This window comes from Rattus rattus, chromosome 2 (genome assembly GCF_011064425.1).
Source record: "Rattus rattus isolate New Zealand chromosome 2, Rrattus_CSIRO_v1, whole genome shotgun sequence".
NCBI lineage: Eukaryota > Metazoa > Chordata > Mammalia > Rodentia > Muridae > Rattus > Rattus rattus.
Window position 1 is genome coordinate 85,758,575 of NC_046155.1, and position 14,659 is coordinate 85,773,233.

Here is a 14,659-nt window from a genome sequence, read left to right on the forward strand (position 1 = left end):
TTCCCTTCCTCAACTTCCTACGTACTTAGTAGTTTTCTATTGCCAAGACAAATCACTAAGACTGAGGCAACTTATAAAAGAAAGTTTTTAGTTTGGGGCTCATGTTCCAGAGAGCTAGAGTTCAAGACCACCATGGCAGGGAGAGTGGTAACAGGCAGAAGGCATTGGTGCTGGAGCTGTAGTTAAGAGTTTACATGTTGAGACAACAACCACGAATCAGAGAGAGGAAGAGTTAACTGGGAATGGCTTAAGCCCACCGCACAGTGCAATGTCTCCTCTAATAAGGCCGCAACTCCTAATCCTTCCCACACAATTTTACTAACTTTGTCTAGACATTCAAATATATGAGCCTGTGGAGGCCATTCTTATTCAGACCTCCACAGCGTTCCTCTTCTTTCCCTTCCTCTCCTTTCCCCTTCTCCTTTTTATCTCTTTCTGCCTGTCTATCTCTACCCCTTCTTGCAACAGTTATCTAGTAATCAACAGTTATCTAGTAATCAAATACCTCCAACTCTAGGATTAGAAATTATCTTGTTTGTTTTTGAAGTGCTAGGGATCAAACCCAGGTCTAGGACAGTTTTCTGCTGTCGGGCTATGCTTCAGGCCTGAAAGAAAACAAAAAAGAATGGGTTGAAGTTTAAGTGAGCATTTAGAATACAGAGAGAGAGAGAGAAAGAGAGAGAGAGAGAGAGAGAGAGAGAGAGAGAGAATACTCATAGTGATAGTCTATATGGAGAGACTATATTAGTAAGGAAGGATTCATGTGATAATTGTAAATAGTTAATAATTTATATTTGAAAAATCTTTAGCCCTGGTAGAATCTGCCTAGGAGTTAGACTGTCAGCTGTCACACTCTGTCCTCTGTTTGCTTGGTATGCCCTCCTGGAGAGAGCTCTTTCATTTTCTCTTTGTCTTGTGAGACATGGCTTTTGCTCTGCAGTCCTGGCTGGCCTCATGGTTACTATGCAGACTGAGAAAGCTTTGACAAAAAAAAAAAAAAAAAAAAAAAAAAGGCTCCTGACTCTGCCTCCCGAGTGCTAGGATTAAGGACATGTGTCATCTCACTTGGCCTTACATTTTATTTTACGTTTTGAATAAGCAGTTTTATTCTTTGGTTTTCTTATCATTAAACAGGACAGTGATGTCACCCAAATCCTATTGTCTGAGAACATGAGCTCACACTGTATATATAGTAGCACAGAGCACAGGATAGGGACTTTCTAAGCTTTTAGTGATTGCTTCAATGTCCATCTGTCTAACCATCATCTATCCATTTACTATCTCATTTGTCTGTCCTTTTAATGTTTCTGGAAACATAAATTGATGTTTGATTTGTATTTTTAATTGCAGTTATGTTTAAAATTCAAAATGAATTTAATGGGCCAGGGTGTGTGTAAAGAGGAGATATTTAATCAAGTATGGAAGTTTGGGAGCTTCATTTTAAATCTTCTAGCATGGCTGCTATTTTCTGGTTAGTTATATCCTACCAGTTTCTCCTTACTTATTTAATGGCATTTAAACAACTGGGTAATATTTTCCAATGTTATCTTTACACCAAATATTGTGCTAGGTTGGTACCGTGGGATTCAGAGAAACATGGAGTTTTGTTATTTTTCTTGGAAACTCATAGTCTTGTTGGGACAATTTATACAATTGTTTATAGTCTATCATTCTTTCATTAGGAAAAAGGTTGAATGCATGAAATATTGAATAAATGTTGTGAGAATGACTTCCTTAGATCACTTCCTGAGAGTTAAGCCCACAGTCCCAGGGATAGTCCCAACTAGTTCCACAAAGGTCAGAGAAGTGACAGGGCCAGGTAGACCATCACAGCAAGAGTGAGCGAAGCTTGAGGGTACCAGTGTACGCAGAGCAGAGGGGGAAGGTGCAGCCCAGAAAAGGCTTAGGAAAGTTGGACGGGCCTGGGTTCAGGGCCTTGAACGCCTGGGTGAGGAGTTTAGATTTCATGGTGTCTCCTGGGAAGAGCTACTGATGTGTTTTGATCAGAATAGTGGGGGGAGACAGAATGGCAGCAATTCATCTGAAAGAGGAGGGAATTAAAAGAGATAAGCCAGTTTAGGGTAGGTTGCTGGAGTTTGAGCCAGATGCATAGATTAACCCTGTCCTGAGGTGATTGTAAGTATGGTGTGCAGGGAAAGCCTGGAGACAGGAGCAGGGAGGTTTGACACAGCAGAGGCAGGCTAACAATGAGTAGCCATGATGCTTCTGGGACTCTTCTGCATCTGTGTAAACAAGAGAAGGTGCTGAGGAAAGGCTGATGAATTTAGTCTTAAGTTTCATTGCTATGGCACTGCAAAGCGTATCTTCATGTTAGCACCTTGTGGTTGTTTGGGGCCCTTCATGGAGGAAGACAGCTCAATGTTGGGAGAAGACAAAATAATCAGGGAATTTAGAAATAAAGCAGAAAGATGCTTGTTCAAGAGTATAGCGACAGAATAGAGCTGAGGGTGGCAGCCTGGGCATGTGAGTGGTTTGTGTCTGTTCTCTTAGGTAAAAAAGAGTGATCTATTGGCTATTTTCCCTCTGCCTTTCTTTCCAGAACTATTGAACAGCTGTGAGATATGGTGCCTGCGTCAGGCACTAAGGAGCCAGCGATGAGCAGGGCAGGTGTGAATCTGTCTCTGGGTCACATAGAATAAAAACCCTGGCATGACACCTCTTTCCTTTACTTAACACAAGTTTGTGACACTCTCTACTGGGGCCTTGAAAGTATTTCTCTGACAAAGCATACCTTTTCTCTCAACATTCCTTATTATCTCCGTATTGTAAGAAATACCATGTGGGTGTATAATTTCAGAAATGGCTTAAATTAGCCATCACTGAAGTTCAACACTCCTGATTATATTCTCTCAGGTAGGAGGTTGTCACTCTGTAAGGTCACATGTAGGATCTCTTAGAAGGAAAAAAGTTTGTTATATTACTTAAAAATTGTAAGATTGAGGAAAATGATGTTTTCACTAGATGATGGGAAATGTATCATAGATCACACAGTTGAGCTTGCCCCAGAGCCCCGACTTCTGTTCTAGCTCTCCCCACTTAGAGTTTCTGAGCCTGTGTGGGCGAGCATATGTGTCTTTCTTACTCTTCCCTGATGATACGGAGTGGAGAGAGTGGGGTGCAAAGGAGCCTGGTCTCAAGAAAGTGTCCGGATAGGAGCAGGACCCCAGATTGACAGCCTCTGGTTTGTATGCCAGGTGGCTCAGGGGATCCAGAGCTGCTGATGGTGCCCAGTTTGTTTCTCTTTGCCTGGTGTAGCTCTTTTCTGCTCTAACCTAGCTCCTTGTGGATTAAATGATTAGAAGTGATACCTTTTAGAGACAGAGGTGAGAGGCAAAAGTGGAGTACCAGGCTTTAGCAAATTATGTACCTTTCTAGTAAAGGAAGGATACTACTGATGGGAGAAAAGAAGGCCTTCAGGTTGGGAGCGCATGGGGAAAGTTATTTATTTACTTATCTATCTATCTATCTATCTATCTATCTATCTATCTATCTATCTATCCATCCATCCATCCATTTTGGACGGAATGATATGAATCTGAACTTTTAAAGTTTGAGTTAGACATAAAAGAACATAAGCTTTTATGTGGCAGGTTTCCTTTTAATGTGTCAGGATGCTAATGATAATAGTTTCACTTGAACTATGGTATCTTCAATGTGTGGAAGAACAAGGTCAAATGTTCATAGCTTTAAAGCCAAACTAGTTTGGAGTTATCAAGGTCCCCAGGAGAGTGAATCAGTTTGGGTACCAGATTTGGGTAAGAATTTCAGATGCTGAAGGTCTCAAAAACAATTGCAGAAATGTATTCTATTCATGGCTATTTCTAAATTTGGATTAGAAATAATCAATTTTGAAAGATGAGTTTCCAATGTCAAAAACTTAGGCCAATTTAAAGGACAAAAATAAAACATACATTTTCCTTCTCTTTTAAGGAAAAGTTAAGTCAAAACCTAATGAGTTTAAATTCTGTTCTTTCCCATTTCTGTGGTGGATTCTTGGCGAGAAGGAACTCTCTAGAGGTTAGGTTATTTTGTGATGGACATACTGCTGAGTGTGAAAGAGATAAGCCACCGTGATGTCACCTATAGGCCTTCGTACCATGCCGGCAAGGCTGTGGGGCTCCTATTCATACTTGGGTGCATTTTCTATAAATTGGTCTTTCTAGTTGTTTTCCATTTTTATTTGATGTAAGACTAATAAATCTTACTGATAAATAACAGAGAGCTTTCGTCATACATGCAGGATTAAAATGCACCCCTTTTGGGGGAGCCAGATAGGTGTGTTTACTCTGTAGAGAGATTTAGAGTTGATTTTTTGTTTTCTTTGTGGTAATTATGTTTGCACTTTGCTGATCACTAGTTGTGCATTATTACAATGGAAGGTGACAATTTGATTGTCTTCAATTGGAGAAACAAGTAATTTTATATTCACTGAGCTGTCAGGTAACAGTAACTCCCAGAACTGAGAGCTCCTGGTGAAGCGTTTGGCACCTATATTTAACTGCTTTGATGCTTGCATAACCTTTGCTAAGTCAGAAATGCTTCTCCGGCTGGAGACAGTTTCCAGGGCTATGCAATGAGGTTTCCATTAAGTAGGCAAACTGAAATGGACTGCAGAGCCATGCTTCTTCCCCTTCTTCTGCTCCTCCCACCACTGCTCCCCTCTTTTCCTTTCCCTCACACCCTCCCCCTTCCTTCTCCCCTCCATCTCCACTTTCCCATCGTTCTTTGATAGGAGTCTAAAATGCATCTGATTTGTTCTTATCAGAGAGAATTACCCCAGAGCTTTATGTCACTGAGGGGAACCTAGAACATCAGCTTCTACACGTAATTTTTGTCGAGCATAGCTATGCTTGAGATTTAATATAGGGAACAACCTCAGTGGTATCAAGTTTTCATCTCTCGCTCTCCTTTTCTGAAAATGTTAGTCAAAGAGTGTCTGACAATAGAGGAAGAATGGAGGAATGTCCATGGATCGCTTCCTACACTTTCTGTTTGGGAGGTTATGGCTCTGGTCTGTAATTTATTTTTTTTAAATGAAAGAAGCAGATGAGATGTCCCATAGTCAGACACTCTATTAATGGATCAGTTTCAGCCTGGTGGGTATGCTCCTTGAAAAAAATAAAGCTTTTCATCCCGTGTGAAGAGGATATTCTAAGTGAACACGTGGAAATAAATTCATTATGCTGTTATTTTAGACAGCCTCCTCTCATGAAAACCACGAAGAGGTCTTTCAGTTGAGCTGAACAGTGGCTGAGCTTGATTAAAACCCTCTGAGTTAGGGTGTGTATTTATAGTAGCCATTGTTCAGTTTTGATCTGACTGTCAAGCCACTGGTTTTATTTATAATCTCTGGTAGTGGCTTTACAGAGCAAAACTCCCAACAGCTACTGTGAGAAAATTCAGTATTGCTTCTATGAAGCAAAAAGTGTAGTGGTTCCATGATATCAAGTTGTTTTGATCTTAGGAAGAAACTGGATACACAAGGACAAATGTGATAATTTTAGGTTTTCCATAGGCAGTCAATCAGAGGCCAGCCGTTGGACAGGATGCCTGTGCCTTCAAGCAGATACTGACCAATTAGACAGAGGTGGTTACGTGATGTAACATTATCAGGAGAAACAATTCATGAGTCAAAGCATTCCAAGACATATGAGCTCTAGTCCAAAGAACAGTCTTAAGCTATATAAAGTGACAGCAACATTGTCAGCTAAATATAGGCTCCAGAGAAACACAGACTTTGATGACTTGAGAGGAATCTGTTCCAGGTAGTTCCTGTTCTGTGAGAACCTCAGAGGGCCCTTGGTGACAATTTTGGAGCATCAGTATTAAAAATTAGAGGCCTTAGAAAAATCAAGGCATTAGTTTAAGCCCCTTCTTAGGCACAGGTTAGGTGTATTTCATTTGCCTCATCTCTTAGCTTGACAACTTGCTCAGATCAGTGAGTTTTCTAACAGTGAGGCATGACATCTTGGTGGTTCTATATAAACTCCGAAAGAGGGGCTGAAATGCTAGAAGGAAGATAGGCCTCTAAGTTTTCCAGTAGCTCTGATAGCACTACCCTTGCATTCTCTTAGTTGCTCATTAAGACATGGACAAGGAAAGAAAAACTGGTAAAAGCCTACAGGTATTTGGAGGTAGAGTGGAGAGGACATGAGATTGTGGCTTCAAAGAACTCAGAGACCCAGACAGCAAAGACGGCCTCTCCTGTGTGTGTGTGTGTGTGTGTGTGTGTGTGTGTGTGTGTGTGTGTGTGTGTGTGTGTGTGTGTGTCCTATAAGAGGTGTCTTCACTGTAAGATCTATTTTATGTCTATATGGTGTTCGCTTGTGCGTGCATCTTTGTACCATGCCTAATGACCTAATATGTCAGAGGGGACGTTGGATTTCCTGGAACTAGAGTTATAGAGGGTATTTAGCTACCATAGAAGTGATGGGATTTGAACCCAAGTCCTCTGTAAGAGCAACAGGTGTTCTTTACCAAACGGGCCATCTCTCCAGCCCTCAGAACTCTCTTCATGTGAAAGTCTAAAGTTAGGCTTTTCTTTGCAACCCTCTCAGTCCCTGAACGTGGGAATTGGAGGCACAGGAAAAAGGCTTGGAAGTCATTCTTTGCCCTGGCCTGGGTGAACTGGAATCCTTTGTGAGGGTTCCTGGGCATTGTGCATTTTGGCAGCTGAATGTATCTGTTACTCACGCTCCTTAGAATGAGAGGCACTGTGCTATATTTTTGGGGGGGGGCGGGAACGAGTTTATTTCTCAGAATCAGATCAAGGGTAGTGTTCAAGTAACACTGAATTGTCTGAGATGAGTCTATGCTGAGCTTCAAAGAATAAATGTAAGCGTTGGGCTGAACGTAACATTTCCTTATAAGCAGGTGAGCTGTTAAAGTGCTGCTTTATGTCAGAACAGCATTTCTTTTGTACTTTTAGTTTTTATTACTTCTTTTATTTTTGAGATTATAATATAATTACATCATTTCCTTCTCCCTTTTCTCCCTCCAAGCTCTCCCATGTGCCCCTCCTTGCTCTCTTTCAAATGCATAGCCTCTTCTTTCATTATTACCACACGTTTATGTGTGGGCACCAAATTCTTTTGAATAAGTGTAACATACTTAAAAAGTTGAGTGTTATTTGATAATAAATAAAAATAATGAGATATTAGAAAATAGTTCTGTGCATCATATTGGAAAGGTCTGTAAACCACTTTTCTGCAGAGGCTTTAGCACGTGAATGCCCACCACCAGCATCCCTTCACAAAGCCCAGACCACCTCACCTTCCTCGTTCAAGAACACAGCGCACATTTACCCCTGGGTTACTTGGCAGTGACCTGAGCATTTGCACCAGTGGACTGTTCGCACTTCGTTGGGATAGAGGTGGTCCTGCTTCCATCCTGGAGAACATCATTGATTATGGACCATCCTTTCCATCAATCTCATAACCACAAATCTTAAGCTGGGAGGTTTGCCCAATGGTCCAGCATCCGAGGGCTTTCACCTGATCTGTTGGCAGAGAGACAGTTCAAATGCAGGGAACATATGATGGGAACTGAGTTTTACATGTCCCAAGACATACAATACCATTCTTTCTGGAGGTTTTCCTTGATAATAGCTATGCCCCAGAAAACCATCTTGTTTAACCAGTGTGATAAGTTGACAATGTAGTTTTCCTCTCTGATTATAATGTGCTCTGTGTAGTCAATACACTGGTACCATGTGAGTGTAATTTCCTCTTTTATTTGATCTCCAATGCACTGTATTATAAATAAACAGTTAAAAAAAACACCAAACAAATCTGTTGCATTTCCTTTTAAGATTGTACCACTGTAGACACTTGTTCTAGTAAAGTAGAATTGGGCACATTTGATTGCATTTAAATTTTTCATGCTTCAGCAGTTTGGCTGGGAGCACAGCAAAGAAAAATCCCATGAGCGAGGAGAGTTGAGAATAATAGAACTTGATTTTGTGTATTATAGCGGCAACATTTGCGCTGCTTTAGTAGGGTTGTGTCAGCACTTCCATTATAAACCCCTGTTTTCAGGGGCTTTAACTAGGGAGATTTTTTTAATACAAATTAAAAAACAATTCATTCGAATGATTTTTAAGTTATAATAGAGCAAAAATAAAACAAAGTAAAGTCACATCGAGATTGACCATTTTCGCAAGAATTTTGATTTTTCGTTGCTCATTAGTTGTGTGGGATGTAGCTAGGTAAGGTGCTACCTAATGTGCAGGGGCGGAGTGTATGGGAACACCGTTGTAATGGATAGTATATAGAATATTCAAAACAAGTGTGACAATTCTGCACAAAGCTGAAAAACTGTAATGGACAAGGTGCGCTTGACTCATGGATTCCTAAAGCAGGTGACTTGGGTAGAGTGGTGGGAGCAAGGGCATCGCCACAGTTGAGTGTCTGTGCTTCCTAGAGTAGGAGGAGGTGTGGAGGACTGCCAGGGCCTGGAGGAGGGCCAAGGTGAGGTTACTTACTAGTGCTTGCTGTGCAAACCTGACAGGAGTTCAATTCCCAGAACACACTCCTGAAAGTTGTTCTCTGGCCTCCACATGCACTACCTGTCAAGTGACCGCTTGCATTTCTGATGCCTCCCCTACCCCCATATTAAAAACAAACAATAAGAAAGGGTAATATTAAAGAAAGAAATGAATGAGGACATAATCAGTTAAATTGAAAGATAGTATAACAATTTATGTGTAAAATTACTAAACCTGATCCAGTTGTAAATCTATGATTTATTTAATAAACTCTGTGACAGCAAGATGGCTCTGCAGATAAGGCAGTTTCAGCTAAGAGTGACAGCCTAGGACCTACATAGTGGAAGGAGAGCGCCTGCTCCTGCAAGTTGTCTTCTGGCCTCCACACGTGCACGTGCACACACATGCACATGCACTGATACGAATATAACAATTAAAAAAGCTATGCATTAAAAATAAGTTGTGTGTACATTCATATAAAAACCAAACAACTACCACCTAGGAGAGTGGCTCTCAACCTGTGGGTCACAAGCCCTTTGGGTAGCATATACCAAATATCCAGCATATCAGATATTTACATAACAATTCATAACAGTAGCAACATTATAGTTATGAAGTATTAATAAAATAATTTTATGGTTGGGGTCACCACAGCATGAGGCATGGTATTAAATTGCATTAGGAATGTTGAGAACCATTGTCCTAGACTAATACAACAATTGCTACTGTTGAGAACGGTTGAGAGCAAGAGTCTTCTTTTCCTCTGTGGACAACATAGCTCGGAGTGCTAATAAACAAGCACGGAGAAGGATGTGAAGTATGATCTGAGAAGTGCTCTTAGACCACAGCATGGTGACCTTCTTACCAAGGGATGGACCTGGGAGCCAGGTGTGCCTTCCTGCTTCTCCGACCTCACCACGGCTCTGTCTGGTTCTGGTGGGAGCTGAGGATGAACAGTCGGCTTTAATACATTGGCAGCCGAGCTGGTATTTGCAACCTTGATACACATTTGTGTTTGTGGGTGTAAAATAAAAGACAGCTTGTGTGCCACTGTAAATAGACTTCTGATGGGTCACTGGAGGGCTCACCAGAAGCCTGCCGATGAAGGAGAGGTGAAGACTTTCCCCACTAATTGTATTCAGCGTGTAATTTCTAAACTTCCCTCTGAATTTTGATTTTCAATTAACACTCCCCATTTGAAGATAATTTTCTATTTAATGTAATTGCAGGAAATAATTTATTGGCTGATTAAGACTGAGGGCCCAGCCTTCCTTAAGAAAAACACTCACCAACCAGCCTTTAAAGTCAACTCATAGCTTTGGACAGATTGAGTCTATTTTTACAGCTGCAGGGTTGTTTAATGAGGATCGTACACCATTGTTAACCAGTATAGTCTGTCGTCAAAATGATTCTTAAGAGACTGTTTACATTTTGCATTTTGTGTCATGATTAATTTATACTAAAGCGATAGTCACAGATACTGCTACTGGAAGGCACCAAATTACTTTATAATAAGAGGCTGCTTGTTGGGAGAACTGAATGAGACTTGTTGTGAAGTCACTTTGAGTTTTGGATTTTGACTTTTTCCTTTACTTGTATTGAACTGTTTCTAAAAGGTGGCAGTCAACTCATTCATCCATTTTTAACGTGTGTGATTACATTAGGGCTAACTTCCCATCATCGGAACAATGCAAACACTTTTGCTGCCTCTGACCGATGCGTGATAACTTACAGGACAGTTAGAATTGCCTGGTTTTGCACTGGCATTTCTGGGGCCACTTAGTCACACTAAGTTCAGTAGTGACTCTCAGTACGGAGGCTCATCTGTTGGCTATGATTCTCTGTGTGTGCGTGTATTTGTCCATTCGTTAGCACCAACAGGACTCACTCGAGAACGTGTCAGAGTCTTTGAAACGGTGCTCTTTAGAACATTCAGTTTCTCTCTTTTTAGGGGAAATAGAGCTAGTTACTCATCTGCTCACTGTCCCTATTCTATTTTCCAGTCTCATCTAAATAGGTGAAAGTTTTGGTATTTGTACAATGATTATTATAAGTAGGCATCAGCATTTTAATATGTTTCAAAGCACTTCAAAAGCCCGTAATACTTTTATTTAGAACTATGCATAATTAGTTTAGCTGATCTTCTATTAATGTTTTTCACTGTAGGATACTAACTCTGAGCCCCCTCATTAATTGTGAGAAATTTAGCATTAGCTGTTAAATCCTATGTGAAACATGGGCTGCTACATAAAAACTACTGTTTAAATTGGAATTAACTTAATTATTTTTCCTTGCACTTGATATTTCCTTCACTGCAATATTCATGAAAGCATGTGACAGATTTGTAAATTTAACTGTTAATCTCAGATTTCTAGACCCTTTAATCAGTATTTATTTGTCTGTAGAAACAGTACAGGCAAGTTAATGATTTGCTAATTTGAAAAACGCTCATGTGGTTCCCTATGTTAACTGATTTGTGCATTTAAAAATGGTATGAAATCAATTAATGTTAAAGAGCAATTAAGGTGGCGATTGTATTCCTTCCATTACACAGCAGTTCCAAAGGAATACAATAAATAAAAACCAACATGAAGTTTTAGGGCAAAATGTTTTCTTCCACTAATTTGTAAACTTTTAGTGGTTTGATCACTAACCCCTTTACTAAGAAATTCATCTTTCTAAAGTGATAGTCTCAGAGCTTTGTAATTTTGTATGACATCATGGTTTGTGATCTTATCTGAAGCACAAAATGAAGAGCCCACTACACAGTCCTTTGACGATTTGACACAGTCCTTTGACAGTTCTTTGTGAAGATTTCCACAGAGTTTTTAACCTTTAGTGTGCACAGTAGGCATTTTATTTTTTCATAGTAAATGCTACAAATCATGTGTATACTTTCTGACATGAAACAGAGGTATACTTATTTCAGAAATTCAACTCAGATGCCACAAAGTTGCTATAAGATTTATCTAACACTAGAAGCCATTCAGTCAACATGGCCCTTAAAAGTTAAGAAGCAATTCTTAATGTATCTGGGAGGTCTTCAGAAAAGCTTCAGATAGGCCATTGGTGTGCCATCTGGCACTCATAGTCAAGATTTAAGATAGGAAGTGATGATCAGTTTGCTTAGCGTATTAAGGACAAATTATTTATTCAGTTTATATTTTTTTGTATAGGCTTAATTTTTTCCTTCAGCTGTGTGAGAAAGTTAGATCTTCTTTCTCTGAAGTCATTCATCAGAGTGGCCCATTAGTCTGTTTACTCACTCTCTCGTTCTTGTCATTGCTAACCACCAACCCAAGTACCGCCTTACTCGAACTCAGAATCTACTGGGGAAGCCTGGAAGAAGGGCACACAGATATGTATATTGTACATCACAAAAGCTGCTAAGGATCAGATTTGCAGCAGTTAGGGGGAGGGGCAAAGAGGAGGAAGGTAACAGATAAGCTAACAGTTGTTTGTCTGTAGTTTAGACTGCTGATTTCTCTCAGTATCAAGAATCTTTATTTTATTTTTGCTCACATTAGTCAAATACAGTAGCTTCTAGTTTGTTGGTTGAGGGTCCTCTAATCCACGGTGTTTCTCTTCTGCAGAAGAATGTCTTCCAAGCAAGCCACCTCTCCATTTGCCTGTACAGCGGATGGAGAGGAAACAATGACCCAGGATTTGACCTCAAGGGAAAAGGAAGAGGGCAGTGATCAGCACCCGGCCTCCCATCTGCCTCTGCACCCCATAATGCACAACAAACCTCACTCTGAGGAGCTGCCGACGCTTGTCAGTACCATTCAACAAGATGCTGACTGGGACAGCGTTCTGTCATCTCAGCAAAGAATGGTGAGCACCGAGAGTCTGGTGACTGCTACCAGTGGTGTCTACACCATTAGGAGATGTTTAAGGAAAGCTAAAATCCCTGGCTTCCGAGTATTCCCGGTCAGGCCAAATTCAGGTTGTTATTGTTCTGGTAACTGGGAAAACTTGGAGAGCAGTTTGCGATGTAAGCTATAGCCACCATGAAGTCTGCTCGACAAAAGAATATTGGTTTACCCTTTAAACAAGGGAAGTCAGTTACCTTATTCTTTCCATTCTAATTTAATGTGATTAGTTTAGTAATGTCACAAAATAAACTCAAATAAAGTGTGGCTGTGTATTAATATTGAAAAATTAAGTTAAGCAAATATGCCCACATGAATGAAGTCATGGCATGACTGCATCTTCAATAAGGAAATGCCTGTATCTTTCAGTTTAAATGACAAGTCATGTGGCTATATATTAACATCAAAGGAGCACTCAAGGCTGCATTGTACCATCCAGTCAGACCACACAGGGCTTCTCTAAAGCAAAAACAGCATGTCAAGCGATGCAGGAGTATGCAGCTTTCCCATGGCAAATTCTGTCTTCTGAACATCAGAACAGAAACCCCAGGAGGACATTAGTTATCTAGTTCAAAACAAAAATCTTCACTTTTTTATCATCTAGAAGAAACCAGAACCTTAATATGTCTTAACCCTAGCTTGTATTTCTTAACTTTTGAGTGATCAAAAATTTAGTGAAAAATATCTTAAGCAAACAATGAGTTTTATTCCTAAACAAAACACAAGGTATCATTTTAAATGCCTTTTAAACAAATGAACATAGGGAAATAAATAACTTGTTCAGGGAGAAAGGTTTTTTTATCCAAATGATTTTTGTACATACAGTATAGGCGTAGGTGAGAGAATCAAAAGATGAATGAAGCATGACTCAAATAATTTTAGTTTTACTCCATGATTCGTAGACTTTTATTTAGCACATCTTAATTATACAGATTAAAAATTTCATAATGGCATTTTCATAATGCAGATAGTACTTTTATTATAGTTTCCTGCTCTTCTACCATTTCTTGAAGACCTCCTTTCTCTCCTCTTTCTAGTCTAAGTTCCTAATAGTCCTTTTAGGTCAGTGTTTCTCTCTCCCCCCACACTCACCTTAAATCCCTTGTCTGTGTATTAGACTTATTTCACGTAACATGATGATCTCCACATTTTCTTGCAAATGACATCATTTTGTTCTTTTATACATAGGGAATCAAGAGTAAACAGTTTTCTGGGCTGGAAATTTATCTTCCAGGAGAAAGGGAAGGCAAATATATAGCAAGGCAGGAATAGAGAACATTTTCTGATTGAACTTAACTCGTTCACTCCGTGTCTGTACGATGGCGTGGCTGAGACCAATATCTACTCTCTGCTTCTTGCTCATAGGCAGGATAATGAGACTCTGCTTGGTCTTTATTTGAACAAATATTTATGGAGCACCTTCTGGATGCCACACATTCCCTAACTACAGCTGTGTTATGGTGAAGCAGATGCGAGGCATGCCTGCCTGGAGGTCGTGTTCTTGGACAGGGGACAGCATGCAAATACTTATAGTCGAAGTTTTTTGTGCTATGCAGAAGATCAGAATGTTGTCTGAAAGCACAATGAGACAAATCTATCTTTGAATCGATGGATAAAATGCCTTCTCCAACCTAAGGAGGACAGAAAGTAGTCAGAGTAGGGCAAAGACTAAATCCATGGAGAGAACAGCTGTATGGAGTGTCTGAGGTGATAAACCCAGAACTTAATTTAAGGAAATGAAAGATGGTCTTTGTGGTCAGAGGATAATGAATGGAGATACATCAGATGTGGTTGGAAAAAATAGATAGGGACCGTATCATACAGACCTTGGCAATGGCATTGTGGGGGTGAGATTTGATCTGAGTGCAGTGGGAACAGCCTTTGAAGGGCTGAAGAAGGTTTCTCACAGATAATTCCAACTGTGGCACAGTGAATGGCTGAGCAGGCAGCAAATGTGGAAGGATGGACCCTGGGGTTTCTATTTCAGAAATCTAGATGAAAGATTACAGTGGCTTGGATTAGTGTAAACCAAGAGGGGACACGGAGAGGGACTGGCTCAAGATAGCTGTGCTTTGATTCCATGTGCAGGCCTGACCAAATAAAAGTAACTAGACTGGAAAATGTATGGAGAGAGGCAGGGACAATACACTTCAAGTTCTGCTTCTTCTGAGGGCACTTAACTTATTTTTCTTAGAAAAACTTTACTTTTGGCAAGTGCTAAGTTGCTTTGCTGAGTTACTCTGAATTTTTTGTTATGCAGAACTTGTCAAAAATAGATACT

At 40.1% G+C, this 14,659-nt stretch overlaps 1 protein-coding gene across 3 annotated transcripts in view; it reads left to right on the plus strand.

Moving 5' to 3' along the window:
• The window catches only part of Sox6 (SRY-box transcription factor 6), a 540,795-nt gene that overhangs the window by 223,206 nt on the left and 302,930 nt on the right, over nucleotides 1–14,659 (plus strand). For 2 of the 3 annotated variants that reach the window (XM_032892839.1, XM_032892840.1), the window contains exon 1: nucleotides 12,268–12,340. Coding sequence is in view for 1 of the 3 variants with exons in the window: in XM_032892841.1 (XP_032748732.1) it covers nucleotides 12,100–12,340 (241 nt within the window). In the remaining 2 variants the exon portion in view is untranslated. Of the gene's footprint in view, nucleotides 1–12,099; nucleotides 12,341–14,659 lie in introns of those variants that run through there. The other variant, XM_032892841.1, reaches the window with a different exon arrangement.